We start from the raw sequence: 15,713 nt of genomic DNA on the forward strand, positions 1-15,713 counted from the left end.
CAGGAGTGGTTTGCAGGCCACCCCATCAGTGACCCTCGTGTCCTGGGCACTCCCTGCTGCTGAGCTGAACCAGCCAGGACAGACAGACAGGGCCTTGGCCACATCAGTGCCATCCCCAGGTGGGTCTTTGGATTCCTCTAACTGCCCCCCTGGGACTGAAAGCCCTCACTGGCAGGGACCCTTGCCAGCTCAGGGCGCACGTCTCGGTCCCCTGCACCCAGCCTAAGGCCTGGGGAAGAGCAGTCAAAAAGGCCCGTGGGTTAATGCGATTGATGCCCTCCCCCTCCTCCCTGCTCTGGTCCTTGTAGAAAGGAGAGGAAAATAGCCCAGGCCCCTCTCATCTCTTGATAAGATAAGGGACCCATCCATCTTGCTCCCTTCCCCACTGGGGAGGAAGGAAGGGCCCCTACCCCTGCCAACCCCACTGAGCCCCCAGTCCAGACCCTGCACCTGCTCTCGACACCCACCCGCCAGCAGGCCTTGCGTAAGTGCGAGACAAGGCACCCATCCATCTCTTTCCTCCTCCTCCAGCCGGAGGCCTCCAGCCCTGACCCCTGCCCTGGGTTTCCTGGCCTGGTCCAGGGACAGCTTCTCCCATGACGTGATCAAGTCAGCCGGTCCAGGCCTCCAGGCGAGATAAAAGGATTGCGCTGACCGGGGGCGGGAGGGAGCATCAGAATGGCATTCAGGGCAAAGGCACGAGGGTGGCTGGCAGGGTGCTGGCTGTCCCTGAGCTGGGCACGCGCGCTGGGCACCAGAGCCGCTCCGGCCCCCAAGGCGGTGCTGCCCTTCGAAGCCATACCCCAGTGTCCCGGCAACAAGTGGATGAGGGTGCTGCAGATCTGGAAGGAGCAGGGCTCTGAGAACTTTCACCTGGAGATGCACCGGACCTTCCAGGAGCTGGGGCCCATTTTCAGGTAAAGCCCTTCCTGCCCGCCTCGGGGAGAGCACCCTCCCCGGCTCTCCCTACTGGCTGCTGAGGCCAGGCTGGGCGCCGCGCAGGCGCACTGCCACATCCCACCCGGCGGCCGGCGGCCTGTGCTCCTTCTGCTCCGTCTGCGTCCTTCGGAAGGCAGGCCGGGAGCTGAGCAGTGCCTGGGAGCTGCTCTGTGCCTTTGACCACGGACACCGCGGCTCTTGGGGAGGACGGAGCACTCCCCGGCTGGCCGCTGAGAGGGCAGAGCGCAGACAGGAGAGCAGGAGAGGCTTGCTGGGTTAGACAGCGGGAGGGAGCGCCTGCTCCGAGCCCCGGTCCACGGTCCGGGAGAACGGAGGGGCCAACAGGAGACAGGCCGGCTTGGTTCTGCGGCCTGAGGCCCAGGGTGGGACTCGGCCCCCCAGCAGGGCTCTGAGCTTTGTCCCACAGGTATGACGTGGGAGGGACGCACATGGTGTACGTGATGCTGCCCGAGGACGTGGAGAGGCTGCAGCGAGTGGAGAGCCCTCAGCCCTGGCGGCCGCCCCTGGACCCCTGGCTGGCCTACCGACAGCATCGTGGGCACAAATGGGGCGTGTTCTGGCGGTGGGGGCCGGGGGGGGGGGGGGGGGGGGGGGGCGGGGCATGGGCGCAGCCCGGTGCAGGGATGGCGAGGCCGGGAAGCCCGCAGGCGCCCCCCGCCCAGGGCCTGGGCAGGGGATGTCCTGTGTGTCCCGGGGCTGGGGAGGGGCGGTGGGGCCCTGGCCCTAGAGAGGAGGAAGGACGACCACTGCCATTAGGGGGCACCCACCCTGCGCCCACCTCCGCAGGTTGTCCCAGCAGGGTGGGCTTCTCCCTTCCTATGGGTCGGGAAGCCCAGGCCTGGGGGAGGGGAGTTACTGGCCAGGGGTCCCTGTCAGCGTGTGCGGGGTCTGACGGCCCCCCGGGACTGCAGCCCTCCGCAGGAGGACCCCTGTGGGATTTAGAGTTGAGCACAGGTAGCTTGGGAGGGAGAGGCTGGGGGATGGGGAGAGGGCGGCCAGTAGAAGGCACCTTTGTTCAGAAGCTAAACTCTAAGTGGGTGCCTGCATGAGCATGAGTCTGTGCATGTGCCCGTGTGTGTGGTGTGTGTGTGTGTGTGTGTGTGTGTGTGTGTCTGGGGGGAGTGTCTGACTGGGTGGACCTCTCTGGGCCCTCGGAATATGCCTGTGCTGTGTGTGTGGGCGCTCATGTCATAAGATGCCTGTGGTGTGTGTGGGTGCTCACCTGTCATAAGCGTGTGAATGCCGGTGTGTTTGCCCACGTTGGCTTGCTTCCGTTTGTGTTCATGCCACTGCATGCGTGTTGGCACGTGTGCATGTTTTTGCTCATTGTGTGTGCACGCATGTGGTTTTGTACGTACCTGCATACGTATGAGTGTGCCTGCATGTGTGTGCATGGTTCTGAGCGTTCCAGCTGTGCTTGTGGGAACTGTGGGTGTGTTCACGTGTGTTGTCTGTGTCAGCGAGCACATATACAGGTGTCCCGGTGTGTCATGTGCCTCTTTCTGGGCATATGTGTGTGCACTGGTGTGCAAATGTGCACGTGTGTGCATGCGATCATTCGCACTACCTGCAGGCAGCCAGCCAAAGAAAAGAATGTGTTTCTGCTCGAATGTGGCTGAGAATGCAGATCCCTACCCACCATTCGCTGGAGACATCTGCGGAGCCCCCCCCCCCCCCCCCCGTTGCTTTGGGCTCTGGTTTGCTTGGAGAAATCTGGTCTAATTTAATCATCATCACCCTGTTGGGGAGAATGCTTTTCTCCTCCTCCTCCCCCACCTGCCCCCATCCTCCTCCTCCTCCTCCTCCCCTTCTTCTTCTTCTTCCTCTTCTTCTTTCTTCTTCTTCTTCCTTCTCCTCCTCCTCCTCTACTTCTTCCTCCTCTTCTTCTTCCTCTTCTTCATCTTTCTTCTTCTTCTTCCTCCTCCTCCTCCTCTTCTTCTTCCTCTTCCTCCTCTTCTTCCTCTTCGTCTTCTTCATCTTTCTTCTTCTTCTTCTTTCTTCTTCCTCCTCTTCTTCCTCTTCATCATCTTCTTCTTCTTCTTCCTCTTCCTCCTTTTCTTCCTCTTCCTCTTCTTCTTCTTCCTCTTCTTCTTTCTTCTTCTTCCTCTTCTTCTTCTTCTTCTTTCTTCTTCTTCTACCTCTTCTTCTTTCTTCTTCTTTCTTCTTCTTCTTCCTCTTCTTTCGTCTTCTTCTTCATCTTCTTCTTCTTCTTCCTCCTCCTCCTCTTGTTCTTCCTCTTCCTCCTCTTCTTCCTCTTCCTCTTCTTCTTCCTCTTCCTCCTCTTCTTCCTCTTCCTCTTCTTCTTCTTCCTCTTCTTCATCTTTCTTCTTCTTCTTCTTCCTCTTCTTCATCTTTTCTTCTTCTTCCTCTTCTTCCTCTTCTTCTTCCTCTTCCTCCTCTTCTTCCTATTCCTCTTCTTCTTCTTCCTCTTCTTCTTTATTCTTCTTCTTCCTCTTCTTCTCTTCTTTCTTCTTCTTACTCTTCCTCTTCTTTCTTCTTTCTTCTTCTTCTTCTTCCTCTTCTTCTTCTTCCTCTTCTTTCGTCATCGTCTTCTTCTTCTTCTTCTTCCTCCTCCTCCTTTTCTTCCTCTTCCTCTTCTTCCTCTTGCTCTTCTTCCTCTTCCTCTTCTTCTTCTTCCTCTTCTTCTTTCGTCATCGTCTTCTTCTTCTTCCTCTTCCTCCTTTTCTTCCTCTTCCTCTTCCTCTTTCTTCTTCTTCTTCTTCTTCTTCTTCCTCTTCTTCTTTCTTCTTTCTTCTTCTTCTTCTTCCTCTTCTTCTTTCTTCTTCTTCCTCTTCTTCTTCTTCCTCTTCTTCTTCTTCTTCTTCCTCTTTCTCCTCCTCTTTTTCCTCCTCTTCTTTTCCTTCCTCTTCTTTTTTCCTTCTCCTCCTCCTCCCCCTCTTCCTCTTCTTCCTCCTCTTCTTTTCCTTCCTCTTCTTCTTTTTCTCCTTCTCTTCCCCTTCTCCTCCTCCTCCTCCTGCTTCTCCTCCTCCTGCTCCTCTTCCTTCTTTCTAATTGAGATATAATTAACATACACTGTTATATTAGTATCAGGTGTACAATGGAATGATTCAACACTTCTATACATTACTCAGTGCTCATCATGACGAGTGTACTCTTGATCCCCATCCCCCATTCCCCCCCACACCCCCACCCCCTCCCCTCTGGCAACCACCAGTTTGTTCTCTGTATTTAAGACTCTGATTTTTGTTTGTCTCTTTCTTTCTGTGTTTGTTCCTTTGCTTTGTCTCTTAAAATCTACATATGAGTGAAATCTTATGCTAATCTTCTCTGACTGACTTTTTTCGCTTAGCATGTTACCTTCTAGATCCATCCGTGTTGTTGCAAATGGCAAGCTCCCATTCTTTCTAGTGACTGGGTAATATTCCATCTTACTTATAAATATCTATCTATATATCTTGACAATCGTAAATAGTGCTGCAGTAAACATCGGGGTGCAGGTATCTTTTCGGATTGGTGTTTTCATTTTCTTTGGGTAAATAGCCAGTAGTGGAGCTAGTTTTAACTTTTTGAGGAACCTCCATACTCTTCTCCAGAGCGGCTGCAGCAGTCTGCATTCCCAGCAACAGTGCACGAGGGCTCCCCTTTCTCCACATCCTCGCCAACACCTGTCGTTTCTTGTGGTTTTGATTTTAGCCATTCTGACAGGTGTGAGGTGATGTCTCATTGTAGTTTGATATGTATTTCCCTGATGACGGGTGATGTTGAACCTCTTTTCGTGTGTCTGTTGACCATCACTATGTCTTCCTTGGAAAAATGTCTATTCAGGTCTTCTGCCGTTTTTAATCGGACCGTTTATTTGTTTGGTGTGCGATCGCATGAATTCTTTATCTGTTTTGGATATTTAGGCTATCATATGTATCATTGGCAAATATCTTCTGCCACTCAGTAGCTTCCCCTTTTCCTTCTGTTGATGGTTTCCTTCGCCGTGCAAAACCTTTTCATTTTGGTGAGGTCCCGATAGCTTAATTTTGCTTTTCTTTCCCTTGCCTCAGGAGACACGTCTAGGAAAATATTTCTACAGCCCATGGCAGAGACATTACTGCCTGTGTTCTCTTCTTGGAGTTTTATGGTTTTGGGTCTCACACTTTGGTCTTTCATCCATTTCGAGTTTATTTTTGTGTATGGTGTAAGGAAGCGGTCTAGTTTCATTCTCCCGCGTGGGGCTGCCCAGGTTTCCCAGCACCATTTGTCGAAGAGACTGTCTAGATTAATTGAACATACAGTCGTGGGTTTGCTTCTGGGCTTTCTCTCCTGTTTCACTGATCTATGTGCCTGCTTCTGTGCCAGCACCATACAGAATGATCACTACCGCTTTGTCGTATAGCTTGAAATCTGGGATTGTGGTACCTCCAGCCTTGTTCTTCTTTCTCCAGGTTGCTTTGACTGTTCAAGGTCTTTGGTGGTTCCATACAAATTTTAGCATCATTTGTTCTAGTTCCGTGAAGCATGTTTTGGTCTTTTGATAAGGATCGCACTGAATCTGTAGATTGCTTTGGGTCATGTGTACATTTTAACAAGATTTGTTCTTCCAAACCCTCGGCGTGGCATAGCTTTCCATTTCTTTGTGTCGTCTTCAGTTTCTTTCATCTGTGTCTTATAGTTTTCAGAGTACGGGGCTTTCACCTCCTTGGTTAAGTTTATTCCTAGGCCTTTTGTTATTTTTGGTGCAATTGTAAATGGGAGTGCTTCCTTCATGTCCTTTTCTGCTACTTCGTTATTAGCCTACAGAAATGCAACAGGTTTCTGTGTACTGATTTTGTATCCTGTGACCTTACTGAATTCAGTTATCAGTTCTAGTTTTTGTTTTGTATGGTTTTGTTTTTTGGTGGAGCCTTTAGGGTTTTCTATATATAATATCATGCCATCTATAGGTGGGGAGAACATTTTATTACTTCTGCCTTACCCATTTAAGTCATAGCCACAGCAATCAGACAAGAAAAAGAAATAAAAGACACGCAAATTGGAAAGGAAGAAGTAAAAGTCTGGGCTCTGTTTGGAGTATATTACGTGAGAGGTGGTTTGGCTCCTGCCCTGGAGGAGCAGGAGACAGGCGGGGACAGGACTAGGTGTGACTGGCACAGGGGCAGCATTCTCAGCAACAGGGAGGGTGGGAGGTGAGGGGTGCCAGGGGCCTCTCACACTGGGACATGGTGTGAGCAGGGTGGCAAAGGTCGACAGGAGGGCCAGCCTTCCTCCTTCCTCCCGGGAAAGGGAGGGCCCGGATGGGTGCTGATGTGCCAGCAAGGGACCCCGTGGGTGTGCACAAACAAACGCCATGAACCCACGTGGTACGGCCAGGCAGAAGTTCTGGGCTCAACCCACTTTAGATTGGAGCACGCTGGGCACAGCACACAGGGCCTCCCTGAGAGAAAGGGCTGCAGCCGAGGCCGACAGGTGGGCAGCCTGCTCCCTAGGACCAGAGGCAGCTCCCTGCCTCACTCCTTCCCCTTGGAGACAAGGAAGATGGGGTCCAGGGCTGGTCCCCAGCTGCTGACCCTGGCTTCCCTGAAGCTCCTCTCTCTACTCTACAGAAACGGGCCTGAATGGCACTCGAACCGAATGAAGCTCAACCCAGACGTGCTGTCGCCACAGGCCGTGCAGAAGTACATCCCTATGGTGGACGGGGTGGCGAGGGATTTCTCAAAGGCCCTGAAGTCAAGAGTGCTGCAGAATGCCCGGGGAAGTCTGACCCTGGACATCCAGACAAGCATCTTCTACTACACCATAGAAGGTAGGGAGGTGCCAGGCTCGCTGTGGCAGGGGCAGGCCAGGGACCTGGACTGGGACGGGGCAGGTGTGCAGGAGGAGGCCTCCATGAGGCCACTGGCTGCGCGAGGCTCAGCAACCGTACCCTCTCCACAGCAAGCAATTTAGCCCTTTTTGGAGAGCGGCTGGGTCTCCTCGGCCATAGCCCCAGTCCTGCCAGCCTGAACTTTATCCAGGCTCTGGAGGCCATGTTGAAGTCCACCGCACAGCTCATGTTCATGCCCAGGGGCCTATCACGCTGGACAAGCACCAAGGTGTGGAAGGAGCACTTTGAGTCCTGGGACTACATCTTCCAGTATGGTGAGGGCCAGAGACGGCGCCAGCTTGTGGAAGAGAGTTGGGTAGCAAGGACACCAGGGTCCCCAGTGTCCACTCCCCAAATTCTGGGGGTAGGGCCGAGGCCACATCAGGGGGCTCGTGGCGTCTCTGTGGCCCAAGAGACTTGGCAAGGAGGCCGGGCTGGGCCGGGCTGGTCCTGAGCATGTGGCACAGGAGCAGGGAGTCCTGGGGGTGTGGTGGGCTGCCCGGGCAGGGGATTGAGGAGAAGCCTGCCCAGCACCAGGCCCGGGTCCCTCTGTGCCCCACAGCCAACAATGCCATCCAGAAGATCTACCAGGAGCTGGCCCTCGGCCGCCCGCAGCACTATAGTGGCATCGTGGGGGAGCTGCTGATGCACGCGGACATGACCCTGGAGTCAGTCAGGGCCAACTCCATCGAACTCACCGCCGGGAGCGTGGACACGGTCAGGCTAGCGACCTGCCCTGCCCTAGGACATGGAGCCTCAAACCACAGGCAGCATCCCCACATGCCAAGTGGCTCCTACAGGCCCCTGTTTGGAGCCGATGGAAGGCTCTGATCTGAGGGGGGTGTGGGGGGGGCAGGACTTGGGAGCTGACCTTCCAAGGGAAGGGGTTGCAGTTGCTTGGGAGAGAAGCCGTGCTACAGGCCCATTGCAGAATGGCTGAGGCCCAGGGACATGCAGCAGCACAGACGCCCTTCAAATGTCTGGGTCCTGGGAAGAGGGGAGGGCTGAGATGCAGCTGGAGGGATGCCTGCACAAGGATCCCCTCCTAGGGACAGAGTACATTTGGCTCTCATTACAGACGCTTTGGCTCTCATTACAGACGCTTTGGAGGTGACGGGCTGATGACGGAAAGGGCAGCACGGGGCTCCAGCTTGTAGAAGAGAGAGCAGATAGCAACCCAGCTCACAGGGGTGGGGTGTAGGGAGGTGCAGGCAGGTCCCAGGGCGTGGAGTGCGGCCGAAGCCTCCTGCCCCTAGACCCAACCTTCATCTGCCCGCATCCCCGAGGTCCCACTCTGGGCCAGGCACCCAGGCTTCTGAGCAGAGGCACAGACCCCAGGGTGGAGAGACTCCCCGAGCAGAGGCTGAGGTACAGCCAGAGTTAGGGTCCACCCTGGACCCTTCGTGTTAGGACCCCAGGGTCTGGGCTGACCTGCCTCTGGGTGCCCAGGGGAGATCACCCAATGGGTGCCAACAGGTCCAGGGATGTAGAACAACACCCTACCTGCACCGCCCCCACAGCTGAGTAGGTGGACCCCCAGGAGGGTGAGAAGCTGGCCCTGAGGTGGCTGGAGGAGGAGGCCTGGATCTTCACCAAACTTGGGGACACCTTCCCTGAGGGATTCAAGGGAGGTAGATGAGGCGGGTTTTAGATCTTGAGGTCTCAGATCCCCCAAGGGAAGACCATCTTCCTGGGGGAGATGCCCTCGGGGACAGAGGTGCATGGCCTGTGCCAAGGTCTGAATCCCGTACCCGTGGCTCCTGCAGACAGCCTACCCCTTGTTGATGACTCTCTTTGAGCTGGCTCGGAACCCTGATGTGCAGCAGGCCCTACGCCAGGAGAGCCTGGTGGCCGAGGCCAGAATTGCTGAGAATCCCCAAAGGGCAACCACAGAGCTGCCCCTGCTGCGGGCGGCCCTCAAGGAGACCTTGAGGTGGGTGTGGCAGACCCTGGCTGCCCCGGCTGCCCTGGCCCCACTGTCTGGAGAGGAGTGCTCAGTGGGGCCTGCAGACAGATCCTGGGGCTGAGGAGCAGTTTGCCCAAGATGCATGCCCCGTACCTCCTCTCCTTCTCCCTGAAGGGATAGGGACACTTCTTCCTCTGGGATCCCGCTCCAGTGCCCTGGGTGCCATCCTCGGCCGTGCCCTCCTTGGCCGGGGCTGCTCAGGCTGGGAGAGTTTTGTCTGAGCTCAGGAGGTGCAAAGAACCAGCTCCTCATGATCTGGGCTTCCCGGTGCCAGAAGCGACTTGTGAGGGAGGCGGGGCGCTCCCCTTGGCCAGTGGCTCCTGGGCTAGGAAGGCCGCAGAAGGGAAGCGAGGGTCCCTGTGACAGGTGAGGACCCTGTTGGATGTCCCTATGCACAGGCTGTACCCTGTGGGTATCTCAGTGGACCGACAGGTGGGCTCGGACGTGGTGCTGCAGAACTACCACATCCCGGCAGGGGTGAGTGGGGCCCCACAGTCCCTCCAGCAGATGCCAAGCCCCACTGACCGTTGCCCACAGGGGGCCACTGACACTGCCCCTCCCCACCTGTCCGCAGACCTTGGTCAAGGTGCAGCTCTACTCCCTGGGTCGAAACCCCTCTGTGTTCCCGAGGCCCGAGCGCTACCATCCCCAGCGCTGGCTGGACAACAGGAGCTCTGGCACCAGGTCCCCCAACCTGGCCTTCGGCTTTGGCCTGCGCCAGTGCTTGGGGCGGCGCCTGGCAGAGACAGAGATGCTGCTCCTGCTGCACCATGTGAGCAGGCCTGGGCCGCCCCGGGGCGCGGGGGGCAGGGGGAAGAATCAGATGCCACTGGGCAGGGCCTGGCCTGTGGGCAGGGTGGGGGCTGGGCGTGCTGGGCGGCCTGGCTGAGAACCACTGGCTTCTCCTTCGCTGCACCCAGCCCAAGGAGTAGGGTCCAGGAGGGCGGGGGAGGTGAGGCCCGGACCATGGGACTGAGGAGTTGTGCTCCTGGAACCCGCGCCTCTGTCCTAGGTGCTGAACAACTTCCTGGTGGAGACCCTAACACACGAGGATGTAAAGATGATCTACCAGTTCATACTGATACCCTCCACCCTCCCCCTCCTCACTTTCCGGGCCATCAGCTAGTCACGTCACCACGCTGTCAGGCCAGCCACTCCGCCAGCCCCCCTCTGCCTGACCCCAGGTCACCCCTGTTTTCTCCCAAGGGCCCTGCTTTTGAGCCACGGCACTGGGCAGCCAGCACCTTGCACAAAGGGTCAGGGGGATGACCCTTGATTGCAGGTCCTAGCTGTGTGCCCAGTCCCCCCAGCACCTTCTCCAGCAAGGAGCACCATCGGAGGGCCTTTGAGCCTCTGTCGCCCCAACACTAGCTCCAGGGTCTTCGGAACCGCCGAAGCCCCCGCCCCAATCTCTTTTCCCCTCTGTACTCAACTCTGCCCCCACGAAGAGCTGCCAGCTTGCGGTCCCTGTCCTGCTCGTTGCCATTTCAAACGCCGTACTCATTTTCGGCAATGCTCTTGCCCAGCCTAGAGCTTCAAGCTCGGCTGTTAGTCGCCCCCCCCCAGCTGTTCTGCTCGGTCCACTTGGGCTCCTCCTGGCACTGCCAGTCCTCTGGGTTGTGGCTGAAGCACCAGCCAAGGGCCCGGAGAAGTGGGTCAAGAGCCTTGTTTATTTGAAGAATAGCCACTGCGGAGCTGACGTGGACATCTGGGCCAATGATACTCCTCTGAAAGCAGGGAGGATGGTGAACTCCTCTGGCTGGCCACAGGGTGACCACAGAGAAGTCTCTAGAAGAAGGCTTGGGGCCATCTCAGCCAGGCACAGCCACGTGTTCCCCTCAATGAAGCCCTCTGTGTGCAGTGCCTGGCGGCCCTCTGGCAGTGGCCCTCAGGAGAGGAGCCAGCCCTGACGTCGTGGGAGGAAGAGGCTCTGAACAGCTGAGAGCCGGCTGGGGTCTCCTAGCTGGCAGAAGCGAGCAGCCTGTCCCGTGCTGCCTGGGGCCAGGTGCCCCCACCCCCAGTAGAAAGGGGCCGGGAGGCAAGGCTGGGTGGTGGGGTCGCTCTGCTCGCCCTCTCTCCTAACCCCACCCCACCTCCACTAGGGAGAACCAGACCCTGAGCTCTCAGCAAGGCAGGGAGGGAGGCGGAGCCGCACCCTGGCTGAGCCAGCCCTGCCCGCGCCCAGGTGCCCCTAGGGCCTATGTTCCCGTGCAGATTCCCTGGAGGAGGGAAAGGATTTGCACCCTCCTGGCTGATCGGTGGTGGAGGAGGACTGCTGCCAGTAGCGTTGGCTTCTCCCGCTCCGGCCAGAAACGGCTGAAGGGGCCGTGGAGCCACGGAGAAGAGGGGCTCCAGACCCTGCGGGCACATGGCCACAAGCCAGGGCCCGGCCTTTCCATCACGCCCAGCCCTTCATCCCTCTGAGCCTCGAGTTCTTCCCGGGGGCATTGTGTTCGAGAACTCCCACCTCACAGGCCCCGGGGAGGACACAGCCAGTTGGCATCTGGAAGGTGCCCAGCTCTCTGCTTCAGCAGGTGCTCGATGAATGCAGATTCCTTCGCCACCGCTCACAAGTCGCCTCTCTATTTGAGGCCCTGCTCTGTGGTGACGCGAGGTGGCAGGCAGGCCTGGAATGGAAGCCCCCCCCCCCCCCGGAGAGAGCCTGTGTGTGTCCCTCTGTGCTGCGGGTACACGTGTTCCCTCCTCTTCACAGCAGCCCTGGCAGGGGAGCACTGAGCTGACCCGTGTGGCCCCGGCCGAGAAACCGAGGCTCGGAGAATCCCTCCAGCTGCACAGCCTCGCGGCTCATCCGTGGCAGAGGCGCCACGCGAACCCCGCTCCTCGGGCCCTCCCCGCACCTCTTCCCCCCCATCAAAGGACGTGGGGTTGGGAGTGACCGCACACATCTTGGAAACAACCTCGCAGTAAAGCGTCTTGGGGTCAAAACCGTCTGTATGTCCGCAGCGCTCCTGCAGTCTCACTGCCCAGTGCTCTGTGGAAGTCCCTTTCCGTGTGTCCTGCTTGGAATTCCCCGAGGCTCTTGGCTGCGGACGTCCACTGGGCCCTTTCTGAAAATCCTCCAGGTGATCTGGAGGGACCCCGCTTGATGATCCTCGTTCCAGGGCCTCGTCAGGACTCCCCGTGCAGGAATAGCCTGGCCTTTAACATTGCGGACGTCCACAACCGGGACATCTGTTCCTCGGGCAGGGGGCCTGGGCTGAGGCTGCGCTGCACCTGAGCGATTCTCTGGCTCCTTCCAGTCCGCCAAGCATGGCCCCCTGCCCAGGGCCACCTTTTGTGTTCATTACTCAGCCTGGGGGTTCCCCGAAGACGCGAGGGACAAGAATCCTGAGCCAACGTGAGGGCGTTTATCCTGGTTCTCAGGCGGGAACGGGTGGGTGTTCCTCCTCACCCCCCTGCCTTGCAGAACTCAGCTTCCTTCTCTTCTCCTGATACAGGCAGAGTCTTTCAAAGTCCTGCCCTGGGGCGCCTGGGGGGCCGGTTAGGTATCTGCCTCGGGCTTGGGTCCTGATCCCAGGGTCCTGGGATGGAGCCCTGCACTGGGCTCCCTGCTCAGCGGGGAGTCTGCCTCTCCCTCTGCCGCTGCCCCTCCCCCAGCTCCTGCTCTCTCTTGCTCTCAAGTAAATAAATAAAATAAAATTTAAAAAAAGCTAATGATGTACTCTATGTTAGCTAATTGAATTTAAATTAAAAAAAAGGTTTGCTGATTTTTGGTGTGTCCATTCACTGGAACGCTAGCCATCAGTAAACCAAAAACGAAAATAAGGTTCATACATAAGTGTTTGCAACAGTGATGTTCACCAGGTATTAACCAGTCAGGTCACCGTTATAGTGGTGTGTACATGGGGTCATATGTTCTTGCAAACACCTTCCTCCACTCCACACACTCATATACCACATAGCACATGTGTAGATTGTACTGTATTTTAAGCAAAACATTAATAGTGAAGAGAAAAATCTAAAAGCCTCTAGAAATCAGAGATAGGGGTCCCTGTGTGGCTCAGTCAGCTGATCGTCCAACTTGACTTCAGCTCAGGTCATGATCCCAGGGTCCTGGGCGTCCACTCATTGCTCAGCGGGGAGTCTGCTTCTCCCTCTGCCTCTGTTCCTCCTCTCTCTCTCAAGTAAATAAGTAATCTTTCAAAAACATAGAAATCATTTGGGCGCCTGGGTGGCTCAGTCATTAAGTGTCTGCCTTCGGCTCAGGTCGTGATCCCAGGGTCCTGGGATCGAGCCCCGCATCGGGCTCCCTGCTCCGCGGGAAGCCTCCTTCTCCCTCTCCTGCTCCCCCTGCTTGTGTTCCCTCTCTCGCTGTGTCTTTCTCTGTCAAATAAATAAAATCTTTAAAAAAAAGAAATCATAGACAAATGTCCCCTGCATCTGTGATGACATCATCAGATGTCAGAGGAGCAGGGCACAAGTGTCCACAATGCAGAAGGGAATGACTTATAAGACGGAACCTAGCTCAGCCCCCCTCAAAGCCACAAGTACCTGCTGAAGGAAACACTCAATCAAGCAGCTCATTAACCACAGACCCTCACCGAAGGGACTACTCAGAATCTGCTTCAGGGCGCCTGGGTGGCTCAGTTGGTTAGGCGACTGCCTTCGGCTCAGGTCATGATCCTGGAGTCCCGGGATCGAGTCCCACATCGGGCTCCCTGCTCAGCAGGAAGTCTGCTTCTCCCTCTGACCCTCTTCCCTCTCGTGCTCTCTGTCTCTCATTCTCTCTCTCTAATAAATAAATAAAAATCTTTAAAAAATAAAAAAAAAGAATCTGCTTCAAAGAAAGGAAAGTTGGGGGGGAGGGGCGGATGCCTGACGGACTCCTAAGTTCGAGCCCCTCTTCCCCATGTTGGGCCTAGAGCTTCCCTTTAAAGGGAAGAAAAAGGCACGTGAGCTGAGCTACGATGCAGGATATACACCGTGAGCGTGAGCCCAGCAGCGGCGGCGGCGGCCGTGTGCAGACACACTGACCAGTCTCTGACCCCAGGGCCCGTGAGCCACATCCTTCGGCACTGAGCTCTGGAATATTGGGACGTCCCGATGCGATTGGCTCCCGGCTGTGGCGCCTGTCCCTCAGCAGCACTCCCAATCACCCTGTCTCTGCCTTCGGCATATGCCAAGGGCACCGTGTTGAGGTTGGGCCTTCGGTCACAGCAGCAGGGGCTCCTGCCCAGGGCCAGGCTCCCTCCGGCGACCATGAGCTCTCCCTGCTGGCCCACTGTGGGCATCCCTGTGGGGAGCCTGGGCAGCCTGAGCTGCAGGTTAGTCCCCACTGCTTGAGCCTGGACAGGCAATTTAACTCCTGGTCTTCTGGATTTTTCCTTCATCTGCAAAACCATGCTGAAGGCATAACCACAGGAGTTATGATATTGCTTTAACATATCAACCACTAGCAGCCTCGAGCCCTTAGGTGTTACCTGTTCCACAGTTTCTAATGGTCACATGTCAACAAGGCTATGGAGGACGAACTGTCATTCTTCCACCTTATCAATCAGCAAATGGAGGCCCAAAATAAGAAGATCTTTGCCTGAGGACAAAAGGCTAAGGCGTGAGACAGTGGGGATTGGAACCCTCGTCCCCGTGACTACATGGCCCGGTGTCCTCCTGGGCTCCCCCACAAAGCCAGGCAGGGGGCAGCCTTCCTGCCAGGGGGAGTTGGGGTCAGGGGACAGGAGGAGGAGCTGCCCTGGGGAAGCAGACCCCCGCTGGACTGCCTGAAGGACTCTGGTCCGACTGGGACTAACTCTGGGATTCAGCGGGGTCTACGAGGCCCCGTGTCCTGCATTCCCTCCATGCCTCAGCAGTTGAAATGAGAAGCAAGCAGGCCCCCCCTCCCCGCCCCCAGGAAACTGGACTAACATCTCCCCAGGGCCTGACGCCACCCTGTACCCACCCACCCAAGGAGGGCTGCGCACATGCAGCGTGCACACTAGCACCTGCGATCACTGGCCAGGTCCGGGATGCTCTGCTAACAGAGACTTCCCGCACCCTCAGGTCTTCCGTCCCAGGAGCCCTTCTGGTGCACCTGTGCTTCTCACCCAGGTGGAGCCTCCAGAGTTCCAGGGTCTGGTGCTCAGGCATGCAAACTTTACAGCCCTCCTTCTCCTAACTGCCCCTGGGTGAGACGCGGTTGATCTGTTTCTGCTCAGAGGCTCTCTGTCCTTACAAAATAAGGCAAGAGAAGAACACTTGCTACCTAGATCCCCTGGCCCTCCTCCCAGGTGAGATCTGAGAGAGCAGCCAGAGCAGAAGGCGAGGGCTGCCTGGAAGGTGGGACATCGCCCAGATGGGAAGCCAGCCAGCACACCTCCTTGTGAGTGGGCACACAATCCCTTGTAGCAGATACCACTGGAGGAAGACCCAGATTCAGGGAGCCTTTGGCCTGGTGTCTGCTGGGGTGCTGCGCCTGGGGCCCGCCTCATCCCACCGAAGACCCCAGGAGAAGCAAAGCTGACGCCTGTCAGTGAGCCAGATCCCAGGAGGCCCTGGGGCTCCAGAATGGTCCAGACCAGGCACTGATCTCACTCCCCAGGAGGGCAGGATGTCCTGACAGTCCGCCAGGAAATGACCCATATCTGGGGGAAAGCAGAAAGGGCATGCCCCCACAGAGGGCAGGGGTCAGGCCTGGCAGCAGAGGCTCCACAGGAGCCCCTGGGGACCTCCCCCCCTGCCGGACACCCCTCTGTCTACTTTGGGTTAGGATCCAGTGCAGCAAAGACACTGAAAGTACCCAGCGGGCTCCCCCCCCCCAAGCCCGCCCCAGACTCTGACAGGAGAGCCTTCCCTAGCCGACACTCAGCTCCCCCTGACGGGTTCGCAGACGCGCAGACGCGGCCTCTGTGCCAGAAATGGCTCGGAGCACGGGGCAGAGCCACACTCAGCCAGTCCTCCGCACAAGCACCTCTGCTGTCTCGGTCCGGGGAGGCTCCGGCGCCCGGCGTGAAGCCCCGC

At 57.1% G+C, this 15,713-nt stretch overlaps 1 protein-coding gene across 2 annotated transcripts; it reads left to right on the forward strand.

Annotated features, from left to right (window-relative positions):
• Positions 1-649: 649 nt before the first annotated feature.
• LOC112823708 (cytochrome P450 11B1, mitochondrial-like) lies at positions 650-12,413 on the forward strand. 2 transcript variants are annotated; one of them, XM_025871534.2, is made up of 9 exons: positions 651-917; positions 1,367-1,522; positions 6,513-6,712; positions 6,844-7,047; positions 7,335-7,489; positions 8,539-8,705; positions 9,137-9,215; positions 9,313-9,510; positions 9,751-12,413. In XM_025871534.2, exons 1-9 carry the CDS (start codon positions 679-681, stop codon positions 9,862-9,864), a joined length of 1,512 nt encoding a protein of 503 aa, XP_025727319.2. In that variant the 5' UTR covers positions 651-678; the 3' UTR covers positions 9,865-12,413. The 2 variants fall into 2 exon arrangements, with proteins under 2 accessions (XP_073749423.1, XP_025727319.2); XM_073893322.1 differs by lacking the exon at positions 9,137-9,215 and having other exon boundaries at positions 650-917.
• Positions 12,414-15,713: the final 3,300 nt, after the last annotated feature.

The sequence above is a fragment of the Callorhinus ursinus genome, unplaced genomic scaffold (genome assembly GCF_003265705.2).
Source record: "Callorhinus ursinus isolate GAN/ISIS: 27379988/994484 unplaced genomic scaffold, GSC_fseal_2.0 scaffold5, whole genome shotgun sequence".
Lineage (NCBI taxonomy): Eukaryota > Metazoa > Chordata > Mammalia > Carnivora > Otariidae > Callorhinus > Callorhinus ursinus.

Excerpts from the sequence above, each read along its gene's own strand:
- LOC112823708 (XM_025871534.2), top strand. The coding sequence starts at position 679 with ATGGCATTCAGGGCAAAGGCACGAGGGTGGCTGGCAGGGTGCTGGCTG. Across the intron at positions 6,713-6,843 it reads CTTCTACTACACCATAGAAG|CAAGCAATTTAGCCCTTTTT; the intron begins GTAGGGAGGTGC and ends CCCTCTCCACAG. Across the intron at positions 9,511-9,750 it reads TGCTGCTCCTGCTGCACCAT|GTGCTGAACAACTTCCTGGT; the intron begins GTGAGCAGGCCT and ends CCTCTGTCCTAG.